General features: G+C 33.2%; 1 protein-coding gene across 1 annotated transcript in view; it reads left to right on the top strand.

The window, feature by feature from the left end:
* The window catches only part of LOC106463415 (cadherin-99C-like), a 153,988-nt gene that overhangs the window by 76,372 nt on the left and 57,549 nt on the right, over positions 1–20,067 (top strand). The window contains exons 10-11 of the mRNA XM_013923440.2: positions 10,302–10,465; positions 14,720–14,944. Of these exons, the coding sequence (XP_013778894.2) occupies positions 10,302–10,465; positions 14,720–14,944 (389 nt within the window). The remainder of the gene's footprint in view (positions 1–10,301; positions 10,466–14,719; positions 14,945–20,067) is intronic.

Raw genomic sequence — 20,067 nt, forward strand, 5'->3', positions numbered from 1 at the left:
CTGAAAAAGAAAAAAGCAAATAGCTATTAACCTATCCCCTGTGTGCCTTGAGGTGCAAAAGGTTGAGAATTGCTGTATTACGCTGTACATTGCTAAGAATTATTAGTATCTTCTGTTGTTAAGGTTGTTCAATTAGATCAAACATTGTTTACTTATTTTTTCTACCATAAAAAGGAAATCTATACCTTTTAATACTTCTGAATTAGACAGTGCTTTACTTTTAACCATCTAATGTTTGTTTTGAATGTTCTGAGAAAGTTAAGTTACATATCCTCACCTTTGCTGCTTTCACTGATTAAAAAATTTCTTTTTCCAAGTATTCTTTCTTCTGTTTTTACTATTTGTTGCTACATTAAATTTCTTTCACTCAGCACTTGTCTGAGACAGTTGTTTTTTTTAAGACAGAACTTTCTTATTGCATTCTTCCAAGTCTTTTCATCTGAAATTTAAGTAGTAGGGAAGTTTGCTTTATTTGATTCAGGTACCTTCTATTTACCAAATTTTTATTAGTATTCCACTTCAGTTTAAGGCAGGTAACCTTCTAGACATTTTCCTTTTTTTAAATCTCAGCTAAGCTAGTGTGTTACTGATATACTTCTTATACCCTTTCAGGTTATAGTTTTAATCTGATACCTTCTGCATATAGAAATTATATTTTATAGATTACAAGCTGAGGTATCTATCCTACATCTGGGGCATAAAGATTGAATATAGGGCTTGAATTAATAAACTGAATCAAAAATTTGTATTTATTATATGCATAATTTATTTCATACATAATTCACTTTACAACTACTTTATTTCACACCTAAATTATAACACATTATAGAAATGGTGTTACAATTACTTTGGTTTACCTTACTTCATTTCATTGCATTTACCAATCCCTCTCTACAGTCTCAGTGTCTGTTGATATTCTGAGTGCTTTTTGATAGACTGCATTAGAAGTTTTTATTCCTTCCTGGGTCAAAATAAAGATATTTCTTGGTATCCCTGTTCTGGAATACCCAATAGAATTGACCATGTGAAAAGCAAGGGGTTTTCAGATGTAGCCTTGCCACTTTAAGGCTCTTACCTTATACTGTAGTTGCTATTTTTTCCTGGAAAAAAATTAAATGTTTGATGTTTTTAATGGGAAAGTTAAAATTTTTTGTAGACAAACTCAAAAACAAAATTCAAGAAAAACACTCAAAATAAAAAACTTTAGGAATACAAATTCGTCAAGATTGTGTAGTCGTTAGCTAAAGAAATATATTTTTGATTCAATGTATCATCCTACCAAGTTTGACTGAGTTAGGTTCAAAGACCATGGAGTAGTACGTTGACAAGCAAACAAATAGGCAACTAGACAAATTTTATACTTCTATAACTATAGATTTATCAGCTCATCTTGCACTCTTGTTTGACTGGCCTTTTAGCTGTCTGTTTGGGTGCCTTCATAATTCCTCTGTGCACTTTCCCAGCTCTGTACCCATAAGGATTATCTTCATTTTTTCATGCACCTGTGATCCTTTTTCACACCTATTAACCATTCTTTTGTAGTCCTTTGTATTCAACTGGAAAGCTTTTGTTTGGTCATCTAACTTCTTAGTATTTTTATACATCCAGAATGTCATTGATAGTTTTATTTCATTGAGAGAATATTATATATCAGTTCTGTGGGCTTTCATTTTGTCTAGCAACAGCTCAGTATGTTTCCGAAATGGTGCTATATCGATCCTGGTCTGCCCTATAAGCATTGCTTAAAAAACAAAAATTTCACTACAGTGCACCAGTCTTTATACCCCATCAGTTTTGTGCCATTTCAGAACACGTACTGATCATGTGACTACTCTTCACCAATGGTACTGTGCCATCTATACTGGTGCAGCTAGCTCCCTCTACTGTTCTAGAACAATCCTCCCTTTCACGATTGGCATTCTAGTGTAAAGAAGTGGGTTTTAACTCAATCTTCTTGTGAATACAAAATTTTGATTGTGCTTGATCACAAATTTATATCAGTTTCAACTTTAAGTTTTGACTTTTTGTGTTTGATTTCCATTGTTTCTACTTGCTTGTCTTAGAAATATTTCTGTTTTCCAAATTCTAATTTGTTCATATGAATTCAAGATTTAATATGGCAGATGAGGAAGTTCCCACGACAGTCGAAAATGGTTCTGACATGAGTCTCCAGTTCTCAGGGTCGATGATGTCTGCTGGGGAAGTACAGGCTTTAGTTTGTGGGGAGTTTGTGTCTTATGTTAGGCTGATGATTCCTTCCTTTCACATTATGATTTTTTTTATAAGGAAGGATATAACTACTGACTGGAAATTTCTTTCTATGGCACCTTCCACCTGTTACCACGCCTCCATGTAATCTCCTGGGTTAGGTATTGTTCTTTTTCCCAGGAGATCTTTGGTAAGTTTTCAGCATGTATTCCTCACTCCCATTAGGCATACTCATGTTTAGCAATGTGAGCTTGTGTGGATTGACCTAATTTCCTCATGGGATAATATAAGTATTTCATGTCTTCTTTGCTCAATATTTAGTAAGTTAGAGTTTTATAATTCTTTTACCATCTAAGTAACTTTAGTTTACATTTGCATTTAGTTTGTTTATAACTTTGTTTTTGTTTAATTTTTGGTATTTTTATGGGTTTTGCACGTTAATTACTATGTGGGTATTTGCAAGTTCGGCTAATTTTGTGGGTGTGTTGGTTCATTAGTTATACTTCTTTTCAATGTTTTTGCTAGTTAGCTTGTAAGTTCCTTTTTATTTACTACTAGTCACATTTAACTGGGGATTAGATTTGAGTCAACTTCTTTTATTGTTAATTAGGTGCTTTTACATTCTCCATTGTATTACAGGTTCTTTGAGAGAACTTATAAATTTAATATTTACGTGTCATTTATCTTCTAAATTCCTTTAGTGGTTTTGTACTTTAGATGTTTCTTATTGTTTTACATTTTTGGTCGAATTTCATATTTTGCAATTTTGTTATTTTTATGTACTTTGTGGACTCTACAAAGGATGCCTATCTTCATATTCCAACTGCTCCAATGTCACATTGTTTTCTTCTGTCATCTGTGAGGGTTGTTTCTTTCAGTTCTGGGTACTGCTGTTCAGTCCTTATTCGACTCCATGTGTTTTGTTAAATGGTACATTCTTTTGCCCATCATCTTCACTTTTTCGGTTTTCAGACTCCTTTTCATGGATGGCTGGATCCTGCTTGCCTCTTCTCATGCCCAATCAGTCAATCACACCTGCTTACTTTTTCGGGAAACTAATCAGGTGTGATTTTCTATTCCAGTTGGAAAAGTCCATTCTTAACCCTTCTCAATATCTTATTATACTGGGGGTTCTTCTTCAATTCCTATCTTTATTGGTTCCTGCCTTTTCCACTTTGGCTAAAGGATATGGAGTGGGCAGTATCAATGTCCCTACCTTCTCCTTTTCTCACTGCGTGAGGGAGTTCTCTTTCTTTTGGGGATGTGGGCTTCCTTGGGTGGAGCTCACATGCATTTCCTTCCCCTGTTATTTCCCTTCTTTTCCATTCCTTTCATCTTGTATGTCCTCCATGTCCCTTTGTTTTGCCATATTGGTTATCAGTTTTGGTCTTCATGCCCTGTCCAGTTCTTCATTTTAACCCATTGCTACATGCTCCTTGTACCATCTTTCCATAAAGTCCTCTTCCTCCTCTAGTATTTATGTCATTGATGTTTCCAGCATCATTTACCATTCCTCTTATGTTATTCTCTATCCTGATTGGGCATCCCTTCCCTAGACATCTGCTGCCCAGACAGGTGATTTGGCCTTCTCTCCTGTTTCCTTACCTTCCATTTCCCACCTATTCTCCCATTTGGTTCTGGATATACTTTCTTGTTCAGTTCATTCCCTAAAATGTTATGTGGTTTGCACTGCCTCTTTTCATGTTATCGCTCCTGTTTAATTGTTCCAATGATTCCCTCTGTGTCCCATGATATGTCCACTATTGCACTCACCGGTTGGGTTCATCAACTCATATGACTGGCGTATTCTGACTTGTCCATGGAAGATTGCTGTCTGCACAATGTTTCTTCACACCCAATTTTTCATCTAACCCATCTAACTATGTCTTTAGCTGCTCGCATTCACTGGCCTTAGGAGGAGATCATTCAGGCTGGGATGTGGTCAACTCCAAATACATTTGTCAAACATTATCTGCACGATCTGGCTGTGTCTTCCTCAGGCATGTATTGTCTTCCTCCTGTGGCAATTCTACACATGGCCATTCACCTTTGACTGTGGTAAGTTGACATATTACTTTTCCTATATATTTTTAGTTAGTACATATCATATTTCAGGAATCCACCTGGTGGTGAGTGTAGCCTAGTCTGATATGCTTCATATTATATTTGTACTAGATATGAATGTTGAGATGAGGTGTTTCTGTAAGACCACCTGCAGTTTGTCTATCTATTTTTTTACTAACAGTAACTAGTTTCATTTATAAAAGACCATCACTCATGGACCTCCTGAGTAAAACAGATGGGGGTTTCTTTTTGCCCATCCCTATTGACCAATGATTCTTGCAATAGGGGTCTGTCTGCTTTTCAAAATAGGGAATCATAGATATCCTTTGCATTGTCTCCAGTGTGTCCTTCTTTGGATTCCAAAACGTGGAATGTGCGAGTCCTTACCATTTCTGGTCCCCAGTCACTGGAGTGGTGGACCATGGAGGTTTCCTCTTGAGTGGGTTTTAGAAAACAAAATAAAATTGGATGTTTTTGCCCAGGCAGACCGCACATGTTGATCATATATATATCTTATACAAGGCTTTCCACTGAATGTTTTGCCTGGATGGACCGCACTTGGAGTAATCCAATTTAATCCTATTTCTATGGGTCATCCTCTGCTTATAGGTCAAAGGCCATGTCATTGTATTTGTAGACTCGCATTCAAAATTTTATTGAAATACTATTTTATGAATGTGTACCAATAAGTTTGGTATCAAGTTGTAGATTATAATATAAATTTTAGTATGATCCATTAGTTAATTTCTTAATTTAAAATTAAATATTAAAAAGAAATCTTAAATAACGATTTTTGTTATGTTATGTCTATAATTTCTTATGAATTAGGAACTCAGATTACCGATATTCACAACCTAAACTATCAAATAAGAACCTTCTATATATTCTATTTGCTGAGATATTGCTACATGTGCTGAACAAATAAAGTAGCCCCACTAACTCTTTTCATTTTTGGAAAGACATGCTTACGTATACTACTTCTGTCAATGTTGTGTGAATAACCAATCGAAAGCTCAGAATTTCCCTCTAGTGTAAATGAAGTATTCAGTACCAGACTCGTTCTTGTAAAGCTTGGATTTGAAAAGGTAAAGTGAAACTTTAGTGATCTTGAAATTTCATGTTTTTTTAAACATAAATACAGCTTAGTTACTAAGTTTGAAAAATTATAGTGGAATTCTATGGTATTGATATAGTAATTTATGATTTTTGGTTATTTCAAAATGTTTATATAAAATTTTAAAAAGATTATTTCATTTCACATTCTCCACATGCGAAATTTTATAAGGCTTAGTAACCTACAGCAAGCAGCAAATAAGTACAAAGGTCATAACTGGAAGATATAATTGTTTGCTATACTTATATATTTACTGTTCTATGTTTTAAGAAAAATAAGCTTAAGAACTTATTTGTAAATAGTAATAATGTATATACATAACTTTGTAAAGGCCAGCTTTATATTATTGGATACGGTAACACCAGCGTACGTGCGCCACGTAATTGCAACTTTAATAATGTTAGTTCAATAATGTATAATGTTATGAATTTTAAACTATTTAAATTAAGCACTTGTGTTTTCATGTTAAAATTTGTAGTCATTCTAGAAGGAAAAAAGCATAATTTCTATTTATTTCCTAATTTTTTATTGAGGTTACGAAGTCAGTCAAATTGAACTAACTCATACTGAAATACATTAGTTAAAATAACACATAAAATATAAAGTTTTTTCTGGAGGTTATAAAGATTTCTCATATGAAATTTGAAAATGTTCTAATGCTTAAAAGTATTTTTAATCTTAAAATCAAAATTACTTTGCATGTTGGATATTCACCATTCTGAAAGAAAAAAATTTATGAGAAAATGTTTAATTAAAAAATCTTATTAATTAATTTAAAAACCTGATATTTTGTGTACAAAAGCCTTGTAATGTTTGCCAGTAACCTGCAAAATTTTGCAAAGATATGCATACATTATCACCTATCCTGTAATGGAAGGGTTAACACAAGGTACTTCCCTTGGTACATACATGTAGGGGAAAGTGGTTGCATACACACAAGCCTTTCCATGTTTATCAACACCATACTGATTCATGTCATAGTTATCTAGCACTTCCTGCTGTGATTCAATGCTGTATGTCTCTTTATTGACTTCTATTGTGCCTATCAATTCAGTTCTGCCCCAATTGTGTTACTGTATTGATTGCTGGGTGGAGAGCATTCCTGTTCCAGAAATAGTGCTGTACCCCACTGGTTGCTTTCTTTTCATATTCTAGCACACCTGTTCTTTCAGTTTGGTCACTTTTCTACTTCATTTGAGATTGATGCACCTTCACCCTCCCCTCCATCTTGGAAATGTGGGATTCTAGCTTTGGATGAGAGGAGGTAGTACCATTTCAGAAGTTAACATTTTCTTACTCTGAAAATGTATTTCCAATAGGTACTTACCTCTCTCGCCCACTTCCCACCCTTCCTCTCCACTGAGATGCTGGTGTTTATATTTTATGCCTGCCAATTCTCAAAAGTGAGGATTTTTCTAGAATAGTAGAGGCAGCTAGCTGCACTAGTATAGATGACACAAATTGGTGGAGAGTAGTCACATGATCAGCACATGTTCTGAAATGGAACAAAACTGATGGTGTATAAGACTAGTGCACTGTAGCAAAAAATGTTTTTAGCAATGCTCAGAGGGCAGTCCAGGATCAAAATAGCTTTGGATGAGGTGAGGTAAATACCTATCTGAAATGCATTTTTACAGTAAAAAAATTTAACTTTCACCAGAGCCCTCCTAGCTTTTGTTTCAGCAATTCATTCCTATGTTTTTTTTGTTGTTTTTGTTTTTTTTCATTTCTGTTTGGATGATTGGTCAACTTTTGCTTGAACCAATATGTCTGCGGGAGTACTCTTTAACTTTTTAAACCTGTAATTTTTTGTATGTTCTGCTGTTGATCTGAATGAGACAGCAGTAAGTCTTCGGATTTACAACACTAAAATCAGAGGTTCAATTTCCCTAGGTGGACACAGCAAACAACTCAGTGTAGCTTTGCTATAAGAAAACATACACACACCCATTGATCTGAAATTTGTTTCAAGACAAACATAAATGCTTTATGGAACTTCCAATCTATTCATAAAAGGTGAATAATAACATGGTTTGGATTAGTTTTCAGAGAAATAAATGATATCAGATGCTGTCACTGTTCGATGGGTAAATTGGAATTTTCGGCTGGACACGGGGAGCATCCACTTGGGTCTAAGGAATTTAAGAAAGCACTACATTTGTTTTTATGGTACACTTAAATTAGTGTTTTCATCACCAACTCGTGTTTCTCCCAAACATCTTTTATCTTTAGAAGAACATGTCTATTGTGTTTTTGCCTCTTTGATGTAGATAGCTTCTTTGAGCTTTTTTCTTTCCAATGGCAAGCTTTGTCTAAAGTTATATGCTGATCCCAGTTTATGATATACCCTGTTTTGTAGTTATGTTCAGCCAAGGCTAATTTATCTGGATATGTTAGTTGTTTTGTATTTTTATGTTATTTTAATCTTCGTTCTATCTTCCGACCTGTTTCTCCAATGTAAATGTTGCTGCACAAAGATGGTACTTTATAGATGAGTTCTTTTTGTTTAGACTTATTGGTTAGTTATTTCACTTTAGTAAGGGTATTTTGTAGACATTTTACTGCTTTAAAATGAACTATAACATATAACTTCCAGCAAATTCTTTTAAGTTTTCACTTAACTTGGAAATTTATGCTAGATCAAAAATTGATTCATGTTGAACTTGGTCTTGTTATGAGTGTTGTGGAATCTTGTTCTTCTCGATGACAGATATAAAACTGGAATGTTATCCTTTGTTTCTGAAAATTTTCTCTAAGAAGGTGAGTTCTCTATCAACAAGGCCTTCATCACAAATCTTTGTGGCTCTATCAACCATGTTTGATATAATTCTTTGTTTAACAGCTTTTGGGCAGTTGGATCTGTTGTGTTGGAATGTGTTAGTGTGAGTAAGTGAGTTTCCTATATGTAAACAGTAGTGGTGAGGTAATCATCAAGTTTGTGAATGAATATATCCAAAAGTGGAAGGGTTTTTATTTTCTTCTAACTGCATGATAAATTGTATGCTGAGGTTTATAGAACTTAAGTAGTAGAGGAAATCTCCAACTTATGATAATCCTGAGACCAAATAACAAATGTTTCATCAACATATTGTTTCCAAATCTTAAGCTGGGTGCTGGCTTCAAAATCTTTCACAAAAATGTTGCTGAGAATGGGTGATAGAGCTGATCCCATACAAAGGCCACTGGTTTTCCCATAGAATTTATTTTGAAATTGAAAGTATATGGAGTTAGTGCAGAAGGTCAAAAGTTCTAACAAGCTGTCTATTGATATTTGTGCACAAATGTAGGGACTTATCTGCCTTTAATCTCTTGTGGACCAATGGAATGATTACATTGATGGAAATGCTGGGGAACATATTAGTGACACCAAAATTGATCAAAACATCTAAAGGTTCTAAAGATTTCTACAAACATTTCTGCATGTTTGATTCTAGCTGGTGAATTAGTGGTTAATGGATTACAAACTTTTGAAAGGAATTTGGCTGTGTTATGGAAAGGTAAGTCTCTGGCACTGATAATGGGTCTAAGAGGAACTTCAGTGTTATTTATATTACATAAACCATACAGGTGAGGTGGGTTGCTTCCTTTATGTATTAGAGTTCGATAATTTTCAGGTTCCAATCTCTGTTATTTTTGTTAATTTTTTGTTTAGTTTGGTTATTGATGGTGTTTTTAAATTCCTTATAAGGTCCTGTCTGTATAATGGATTGTAGTTTTTCTTCATAATCTGTTTTGTTGAGTAGAACTCTACAGTTTCATTTGTCTGGCACTAGAAACAAGTAGAACTCATCTACAAAGTACTATGTTTGTCCAACAACGTTTATGTTGGAGAAATTGGTCAGATGATAGAACATATATTAGGGGAACATAAAAATGCAATTCGACTAACACATCCAGATAAATCGGCTTTAGCAGAGAACATAACTACAAAAGCAGGAAATATCATAAACTGGGATCAACATAGAATTTTAGACAAAGCTTACCACTGGAAAGAAAGAAAAATCAAAAACTATCTACATTAAATTACACCAATCTGAACTCAACAGAAACAATGATTTGTACATCACTGACCTATGAACAACCACCCTCAACAACCTCTATAGATAATATGATGACTTCACAGTCCTACTAACAACACCCATCAATCACCCACATAATCTACACAAAAATCTACAGTGACTTGAAGAAGACCTCAGTACAGAAGCCAAAATGTCATCTCCTTTTCATTCAACAGGTAGTTGCAGTACATTCAAAGTTTTCAAACCTACTCTGTCTACCTAAATTTCCATTGAAACAACATCACTGTGATAATTATTTATATATGTGTGTGTGCAAATGGCAAATGTATGAAAAAATATTTTTAAATAAGATATTAGCATTCATTTTTGTCATAAAAGTAAAAATCAGATAAATTTGATAGTACTTATTTTTTGTTCTTCAATACTGTCTTGTTTAAAAACGTCTAGAATCTTACACAATTTTTTATTCTTTATTTATTACAATTCAAAGTTACCTATTTTTGCAATTAACTGAAGAGTTGCAGGTAAACATATCTAGTTTAATCTGAACACAATTTAAACTCTTATGTCAGGGCAAAGGGGCTAAAAATACTCTATTGGTAAGTATGAAATTGAATTTTGAACGGTATTGAGTATCAAGTTGTGCTCATCACTTCCAACTCTGTACATTGTTGTCTTAGGCTAATAAACTTATTTTTTTTTTTTTTTTTTTTTGTTATTTTAAAATACATTTCAAACAGTTGGTGTGCAAAATAGTTAAACCAGATGAGGAGGAAATTATACATATTAAATAAATATGATAGACCTACCTGTTACATAAGTGGTTAATTGAGCACATTGACTATTGTTGATATAAACCTGAATCTATAACAGTTTTTTTTTGTTTCTTAATGCAGGATTGTCTCAGTTAACAACTCAGGTGACAGTTAATGTAATTGACTTGAATGACAATCATCCAGAATTTATTGTTCCAGCAAGATATAGTCAATTTACTGAAAACCGTTATTTGGCAGCTTTACCATATGAAGCTTCAGCTGGTACACAATTTGTTCAGATTATTGTAAGTATTTTTGGATCTTTCTGTCACTGATAAAACATCATAAGCTTGTTTCATTTGGAGAAAATTGCCTTATGTCTTTTTTGTTTCTTTATTTTCAGACATTGTATGCTGCACAAAAATTTCTTGTATTACCTTATTTTGGAATAAGAAGGATAAATTTTTACTAGTAACTTCCAATTTCTCTCAAATTATATCTTTGGATTTGGAAATACAAATAGTTTTAAAACATATTAGTATATTGATACTGTACAATTAAATTATTTTGTTCCATAGATAAACCAGTTTCACCAAATATTAAATAGGTGGCCTTACATTTCTTAATTGAAATAATCACCATGAGATATCAATTTGATTGAATTTCTGTAATGTTTTATTGTTTTGCATGTTGCAATTAAAAATAGAGGAAATAGACTCCTTTTTGCCCAAGTAACTCATATAACTTTAATAACTTAAGTTGAAATTATCATATAGAATTTTTTCACAAAATACAATATTTTGTGGACTTGTACATACAGCATGAAATTACATACAGACATTTTACTATTTTTAGTTGTACTGAAAGGTTTGTCATAATGACTGTATTATTCTAAGATGCACTTAAAAACTAACTGGTTAATTGGTTATGGGCAAAAGTAACAGGAGGTTCTAGATTTGCTAATCAAAGCAGAAGGAAGTCTAACTCCACCACAAATGAAAGAGTCTGAACACAAAGTTTTGAAAGGAGATACTTTGTTTCAAGTTAACAACAGAGATGTAACCATCAAGGTAAACAAGATATAATTCTTTCAACTTCTACTTTACACTGTTCAGCTTCCTGTATGTAAGGCTAGAATGACCACACTGGACAATTTCTCTAGATGATCACCAAAGGCTAAGTAAAAAGACTTTGAGTGGGTTGGAGTAAGATCTAAATGCTGCCCTCTGTCACTCTCCAGGGAGTCTTGTACATGCCAGGTTTGTTGACAATTGGTCCATTGGTTTGTCAGTTACAATTTGACACATACACATAGACTTTTGTCAAGTAATTGTTTTGGATTGCAATCCGTCACTGAATATGTTCACCCTTTCAACTGTGGGTCCATAATAATGTGCTGATCAATTTCACTATTTGTTGATGGTGGGTACCTTTTTTCCAGTCTATCACTTCAAAGTTACAGAAGGCTAGCACAGATAGCCCTCAGGTAGCTTTATACCAAATTCAACAAACAAGCAATAATAGTTTCAATTAAATGTATTTTTTATTTTCCTAGTATCAGTAGGATGTTGGTCAAGCTTCTCAAAGTTGGTTGAATCACTTAACTCTTTTACAACAGGCATCCTTTACTGTGCATATCATGAGGTTTTTAGTGACTTATATTAAAAATTTTATTACACTACTTTTTGTTTGTTATATCGATTAGTAAAGCATAAAATCACAGCTAATAATCCATATTTTAATAGTGTATAAGTTTGGATTTTGTAAGGCAATATTTTAAAAAATCCTGAATTCCCCTAGTGTGAGAAATGTGACACTTTTTCTCTAGGCATCCCCTCTTCTGTAATGTATATTGTTTTGGAATGATAACATTGAACTATAGAAACATTACAGTTTACAAATTTTGATAATACATTTATTTGTTTACATGTACTTAGAAAATTTACGTGTAACTTATTTTAGCACATCTATGATGTAATTTTCTGCACACCTAAACAAAGAAAAGTCGATTTACCAGAAAATCTCCTAATAATGTTAGCACACATTCATTTGTGGGAAATCCAAAATAGATAATGAATTTTTATACTAAAAAGCTATTAATCACATGTTACAAAGTTAAACACCATTATGAAGTTTAAATTTGAATATAAGTCATATCTAAATTTAGTTAAAAAAAAGATAAATACTTAAAATTACTTCAAACAAAAACCACCATAGTTGAAATTCCCAGTAGAAAGACAGGTCACCAAATGATACATCCACAGCTTAATAAAATAGTAAGACCAATTAGAAAATATTTTATACTAAGTAAAATTATAATACTGTTTTTGTTTCTTTTTTTCTTAATTAAAGAACGATACAATAAAGAAAAAAACCACAAACAGGATTCATTAGTATCATAATGAAATAAAATACCAGTATTTTTTCATAAATAAGAAAATAAGAAAAAATAAAACAAGACTTATACAAAAATGATAATGAAATGAAGGTTAAAAACCTCCATATCCACACAAAAGACAAATGCGAAATGTATAAAATTTAAAACTAAAATCTCTGTCTCCAACTTATGCAATATAGCCATAAGTAATATAACACAATCTTTTGGGCTTCACTGAATGTCTTCAGGTGAGGGGGTTTAATATTCTAATTCAGACTTGTTATTGATTATAAACAGATATTTATAAGTATCAATTTATATGTATAATTTCCTCGGTTAATTGGCAGTCCAAGCTTATGAATGAGCAAGCTCTGTTTTATATGAAAACTTTACATTCATTTCATAGCACCTTTAAAATCTCCCAAGGTTCCATGTCATTCAGATTATGTGGCATAAAAAGAAAACATAGTTTCCAGTAACTCTGTCTCCACATCTAATCAACATATCAGATATTCATTAAAAGTCAGTCAACAATTTATTGAACATGCTGGTCACTTAAAGACAAAAGAATGATTATCCTAGTCTAGTTTTTTCTGACTGCTTAAAGGCAAGATTGGCACAGTTTAAGGTTAGGCATATTATGCTCATCTAGCTAAGTACATAAATATTTATTAAAATTTTTAACAAAATCTATAAATAAAAATGTATTATACAAAGTTGTTTACACATAACATGACAAGATGAGGTTTTAACTGTTACTTTTAGCTGTTTTTATTGTACCTTGCAAATGTGGTGTAGTTATCAGAAATACCAGTAGACTCACTGTATATTTTACTTTAAAATGTGCAGTTTAAATTAAATATACAAGCTTTTTCTGTATGAAATTTAGACTGTATTTCATCTCACAAGCACTTTTGTTTCTCCAAATATGCTTGCTATCTTTAGATCTTTGCTGAAAAGAGAGTTAATCTTTAATATTTTTTGAATTTTTGTAAAGACAGAGTAAATACTTAGTAATTACTTTCTTGATAAATACAAATTATAAATTAATTTTATTAATTATTTGTAGTGAAGGATCCTGTAAGGCCAAACCCATTTCATATAGTAGTAGTAGCACGTGAACTTTAAAATATCGTGACTGAAATTGTAGAAGTTTGATAATTTTAAATTTAATTAAATGTCAGTGATACAGAACTTTCTAACATTATTAGAGGCTACATATATATATATATGACCTTTTTCCTGTTACAGGGATATTCACTAAATTTTATGTTTATTACACATATTTATTAGTAAACAAATTGCCAAAAAATAGTGTTTATTTTTAGAACTTCAAATATTTAAGAATACATTGGTTAACATTAAATACAATAAAACACTTATAAGTGACTTTGTTTTTTTAAAATACACTTTTTTTTTTCCCAGTATACAATGAAGGTTCAAATCTTTGTCAGTGGATGACACAACAATCTATAAAAAGCCAATCTTACTGTTTCTTCCACTTTATTTAGTGAAGTCCCAGCTTCAGCTTTTGTTGACTGGTAGAGGGAGAGTGAGGCATTTCAGGGGACAACTCCCTGTCCCAGTCTCATACACACACACAACACACACACACACACACACACACACGCTAAACTGATCCTGATTCAGTTTGCTTCACCTGAGTGCCATGCTTCTTACATTGGCCAAATGTCTGCTAATATTCAAACATTTGTTAAAACCATTTTGAGAATACAGTTACAAACATTCAATTATTATGTGAAATTAATTTTAGTTTCCATGGTAATAATCCTTTGTAATACATAAAGCTTACTTTTATTTTAGTAAGTCTTATTATTGGTGGTCCTCATAAAATAATCAATGTATTCCTTGGGCTTAACTTTTTTTTTTGTATGTACAGGATGAAAACAGACCATCTTAAAGCTAGAAACATTTTCTGTTTGTTTCAACCCTTTATTTCAGTTAGCTGTTATACTGTCTAAACAATGCATTTTATTTTTATTCTTGTTTGTTTCAGCTAGCTGTTTTATTTCTGTTTTTTGTATTCATTTCAAAATTAACTTCATGGATGATTTATTTTTGACAATGATACTGACGTTTTTTAGGTTCTTTATGTTATTATCAAATATTGAGAAACTGGAAAACACTTTTGTCTAATTGCTATATAATTTCAATATTGCAGGCTGAAGATGCTGATTCATTTTCTAATGGTAAGGTCTTGTATGAAATAGTTCCAGAATCAGATCCCAAAAAACTCTTCAGAATAGACAAAAACACTGGATTCCTTAGCAATACCAAAACATTGGAAGACATACCAATGGAGAAATTGCCACTGAAAGTTATAGTTAGAGCTACAGACAGTCCTGATCTAAGAAGTGCAGCTATGTTTAAAACAAATGAAGTTTTGGTAAGCTGTAGAGTATTTCCAACATATGCCATTTACTATACTATGTATAAAATATTGTTCTAGAGTATCAAAACTATCTTTGACTGTAAATTCATTCTTTTTAGTTATTTAGGTTTCTCAAGTGCTTAACTACATGTACCATGTACTGGCAATATGAGAAATATTTCATAACACTAGAAGGATGATCAGTGTTCAAAAATTATTTTTTTAAAACAATGTATAAACTATGTAAATAGTTAATTAGTTTAGTTCCATTGAATCAACATCAATTCCTGGTGACCTGATGGACTAGCTCTCTCCAAGACTACCTATTACCAGTTGCATTCCAAAGCTGCTGCATAGACAAAATGTGATTGTTTTTTTATTCCATTGTTTTCTGCATCACATCCAAAATAGGTCAGTTTATTTTTGAAGAATCATGGTTTCAAGGGAAAAAGTACACTCCATTTGGTTCAGGACTGATTGATTGGATCTCCTTGCTGTCCATAGGATATTGAGCAATTTTCTCCAGCACAACATTTCAAATAAGTTGATCTTCTTTCTGTTACTTATTCATAACATCCAGCTTTCACATCCATACATCACTACTGGGTAAACCAACATTCTTCCTAATCTTATTTTAGTTGTACCAGAAACATCCTTATCTTACTCAAGCCTCACATTGTTGTCCTTCCTAACTTTAAAGTTCTTTTGATATCTTCAGCACAACTACCACTTCTGTCTATTCTGGACCCCAGGAAAATGAAGTTTCCACTACCTGTACTTGGTTGTTTCCTACCTTCAATTCAATGAATGTTCTGGATGACATGACCTTTGTTTTCTTGAGGATCAACAACACACCAGCTCTCGCAATTTCCTCTTTAACATTCTCAAAAAGTTTTCTTAGGCATTCATCACTTTTAGCTAACAATATGGTATTATCTACTTCTCTTAGATTGTTGCTGTTTCTATCTACTGTTTTAATTCCAGCCTCAACTTCTTCCAGTCCAGCCATTTTCATGATGTTTTCACTGTACAGGTTAAACAAGTATGGAGATAAGATATATCCCTGACTCACTCTTTTTCACATTAGTTTGAGAAAATAAAGCATTTAATTTTTTTTCTACTAAATATGCATATGCACTACTGGCACTTGTGTTTAAATGGTTTTTAACTGTAACTTTTTAACTATACGTAGATCACATCGAAACATGTACTTGTAGAGCGATATTTTAAAGTGGAAGCTGTACGGCTTCAATAAGGAGTTTTATTGTGTAAATATAAAATGTTGTTTTTAATCATTTATTATAATTTTAAAAAAATGTTTCTACTGTTTCTAATAAAAAATGTTTACTTAAGGTAGTTATTTGCACTTGGACTTTTAATAGCTACCTGCGAGGTGATTTTCATGTTAAGAATAAAAATGCTGTTTTTAATCTTACAGTTTTCACACTTTATTTGCCTAATCTCTAGAACCTCCTATATGAATATCACTGGTTTTTTAAGATAAATATTTATATTTTATTTTCCATTTTAGCTACCATATATCACTAGCTCTAGTTATTATCATTAACGTACAGTGCAATGAAATGTTTAAAATTAAGAAATAGAAATATGTACATACCCTTCATCTCTTTGCTAATAATCTTAAAATATCTTTGGGTCATATGCATAATTTTACGTCTTTACCTATTCAATATTTTTATATTTTGTTTCCCTTTCCTGTACTTTATCTTTTAATATTTATGATGACACAAATCAACACGTGCCTGCAGGCAATATAACATTATCATCTGCAGAGATAGTTTAGCCTTTGGCAAAATATTTTGCACTCGCTTAGTTAGGTAAGACTTGTTGAGCAAGGCAAAGCTCAGAGTAATATTAAAAAATCATTAAACCATTCAAATATGAATTTTAAAACAAATAATAGATAATTAACTGAAATATAAAAGTAAAAACCTAATGCAATTTAATTGTCTATCAAACTAATATGTATAAGGCAAGGAAAAATAGCAAAGCATTAGGAACACCGATCTCAACAATGGACATTGTTTCATTTCCCTTTCAATTGTAAGCTGAGAAATCACTTATGTTTCCAGCTAACCTTGCAGCATTATACTGTGAAATCTGCTCTTTCTATTGGTTATAAGCACACCATTCAAGTTAAAACTGTTGCTTAGCAACACTGTTTCTACTTTTGAAAGTTGGTGTGGCTTATCTTGAATGGGAAATCTTACAATGGTTTCCTCCAGTCTAGTTCTTGGAATTTGACTCAAGTTTTTGGTAATCAAGCTATATACATGTACTTTGATTGTTTGCATGAAAATGTCTACATTACACAATGTAGAGCTGAAATAGTAGAAACCAAAGGTAAATTATTTTAATTGCATATGCATCATGTAACAACAAAATTGAATTTTAATCTTTACTTCAGATGTTTCTTTCAAATAAAGGAATAATAACTTGGATAATATAAAACTTTGAATTATAACATATTTGATAATGCTAGTTTCATTAAAATACTTTCATAGTAAAGTGTTTTAATTAAATTTTGAATGTAAGTCAGTAACACTTTTTGTGACATTTGCAGAAAGGATCTTAAATTAGCACAAAATATTATTAATATTACAACCTTTTCAAACTAATTACAATGCATATTACTTATAAACTCTTACATTTGATACTATACAATGAGATTACAGTTCATTGATTGATGATTATTGGCTACTGACAAAATATTTGATCAATCTATGTATATAGAGTGATAGATTGATTTACATATCACCAAAGTTACCATGACAGAAACATCAGCACCATCCAGTGTCAGTCATTTTGTCTCAGTATGAGAATAATTTACAAACAATTTTAACGGGGTTTGAATTGGGCAACTCAATTAATTTGGAGATATTGATCAAGTGTGTAAATTTTTAAAATTTCAGTTCTTAAATATTTGAAATAGGCATGTTCCTCATAGAAAAAAAAGGATGGCTGCAAGTAAAAAAAACACATTGGCTCATAAAGGATATAAAGAATATAATTAAAACATCAGAAATATAAGAAGTTTGAATTGAATACAGTTATAGGAGATTTGGGAGAAATCAAGAGAGTTGGTCAAATGGGAAATTAGGAAATACAAAAAGTATGATTAAAAAGTTGGTTGAAAGTGTAAAAATTAGTGGTAATGTTACGACAGCGAAAGTCACGTGATGCTGCTATCGCATGCGTGACTGAATTTCTAGAATTATCAGAGAACTCCGGGAAACAAGCAGATACGTAAGAAAATTGGTGTCAGAAAGTGGGATGGGAAAAAAAAAAGAAGATGGAAACAAGAAGTAGCAAATCAAACTACAGCTTAGCAGATTTAATGGCAGCAGTACAAGAACAGCAAAAGAAACAAGAAGAATGAGAAAATAAACAAGAAAAGAGACTACAGCAGTGGTTTGAGGAGAAAGAAAAGAAGCAAGAAGAGAGACAATAGCAGTAGCAAGAAAACCTCCAACAGTGGCAGCTCGAACAGCAAAATAAACAAGAGAGATTACAGCAGTTGTTGGAGGAAAATGGAGATAAACAAGAAGAACGAGAAAATAAACAAGAAGAGAGACTACAGCAGTGATTGGAGGAGAAAGAAAAGAAAGAAGAAGAGAGGCTACAACAGTGATTGGAGGAGAAAGAAAAGAAACAAGAAGAGAGGCTACAGCAGTGGTTGGAGGAGAAAGAAAAGAAACAAGAAGAGAGGCTACAGCAGTGGTTAGAGGAGAAAGAAAATAAACAAGAAGAGAGACTACAGTAGTGGTTGGAGGAGAAAGAAAATAAACAAGAGGAGAGACTACAGCAGTTGTTGGAGGAGAAAGAAAATAAACAAGACTACAGCATTGGCAAGAAAACCAGCACCAGTGGCAACTAAAACAAGAAAGGAAACAAGAAGAATGAGAAAAGAAACAGGAAGGAAGTCTCCAACAGTTACAGGAAAGTCAGCAACAGTGGCAAAAAGTACAAATACAAAATATTACTAAATTTCAAAGTGAATTAAATATATTAAAGGACGATTTACTGTCTTTTACACAGGGAGGATATATTAACCATGGACCTAATCAGCCTCAGACAACAGGAAGCCCCTTCCAGACCCTGCAACTGAACCCTAATGCAGACATCTTCAGTCATGCCAGAATTCTCATTCCAGACATCAGTGTCAGCAATAGAGGTGATCTAGTATGAAAGAAGCCACAGGAATTCGATGGGAAGGCACAATAGGAAACATATAGAGCACAATTTGAGCTCCTGGCAGAGATGAATGGATGGACAAAGGAGCAGAAAGCAGTGTACCTGGCAACGAGCTTGAAGGGACAACCACTGTAAATGCTTGGACAGTTGTTAGCAGACGACAGGCACAACTATAGAGCACTGGTAGCTGCTCTAGAAATCAGGTGTGGAACTCAAAATCAGTCCGAAGTCTACAGGGCTAGGTTTAGGACGAGAGTTTGTGCTAAAGGGGAGAGCCTGCAAGAGCTGGCACAGGATTTGGAAAGTATGGCACACAAGGCCTACCCGATGTCCTCAAGCTGTTGCTGAGGGATCAGTTGGTAGATGCCTTGGACAGTTCAGAACTGAAGATACAAGTAGAGCAAGCACACCCCCTCTACTATGCAGGATGCAATGGCCAGAGCTCTTGAATTTAAATTCTACATTAACTCCAGCACCGAGGTACCAAGGTTGGTACAGTCATCAGGATTCAAGGCCAGAAAAGGTCAGCTTTCAGAGAAGTTTGAGGGACTTTGCTGGCACTGTAACAAACCTGGGCACAAGAGAGCTCAATGCCAGCAATGCCAACACAGGGATGATGCCATGGCAGGAAAAGCTGCTACCCAGAAATGTTGTTGGAACTGTGGAGAGCAAGGACGTCTGAGGAGCCAGTGTAAGAAGAATACTACCAATAAGTCAGCCTCGTGGAAACTGGTAGTGGTTGGTGTTGAGGGATGCCCAACAACCCAAAATTGTGAAAGTCCCAACAGTTAAGTGTAAAATGACAAGCACACATAGTGTCTGCTTGACAGGAAAGGTGGATGGCCAAAAGTGCAACTTTGTCACAGATTCTGCATCTCAGCAAACCCTTGCTAGATCACAAAGGAGTACCAGAAGCCATACAG

The sequence above is a fragment of the Limulus polyphemus genome, unplaced genomic scaffold, assembly GCF_000517525.1.
Source record: "Limulus polyphemus unplaced genomic scaffold, Limulus_polyphemus-2.1.2 Scaffold1401, whole genome shotgun sequence".
In the NCBI taxonomy this organism is placed as follows: domain Eukaryota; kingdom Metazoa; phylum Arthropoda; class Merostomata; order Xiphosura; family Limulidae; genus Limulus; species Limulus polyphemus.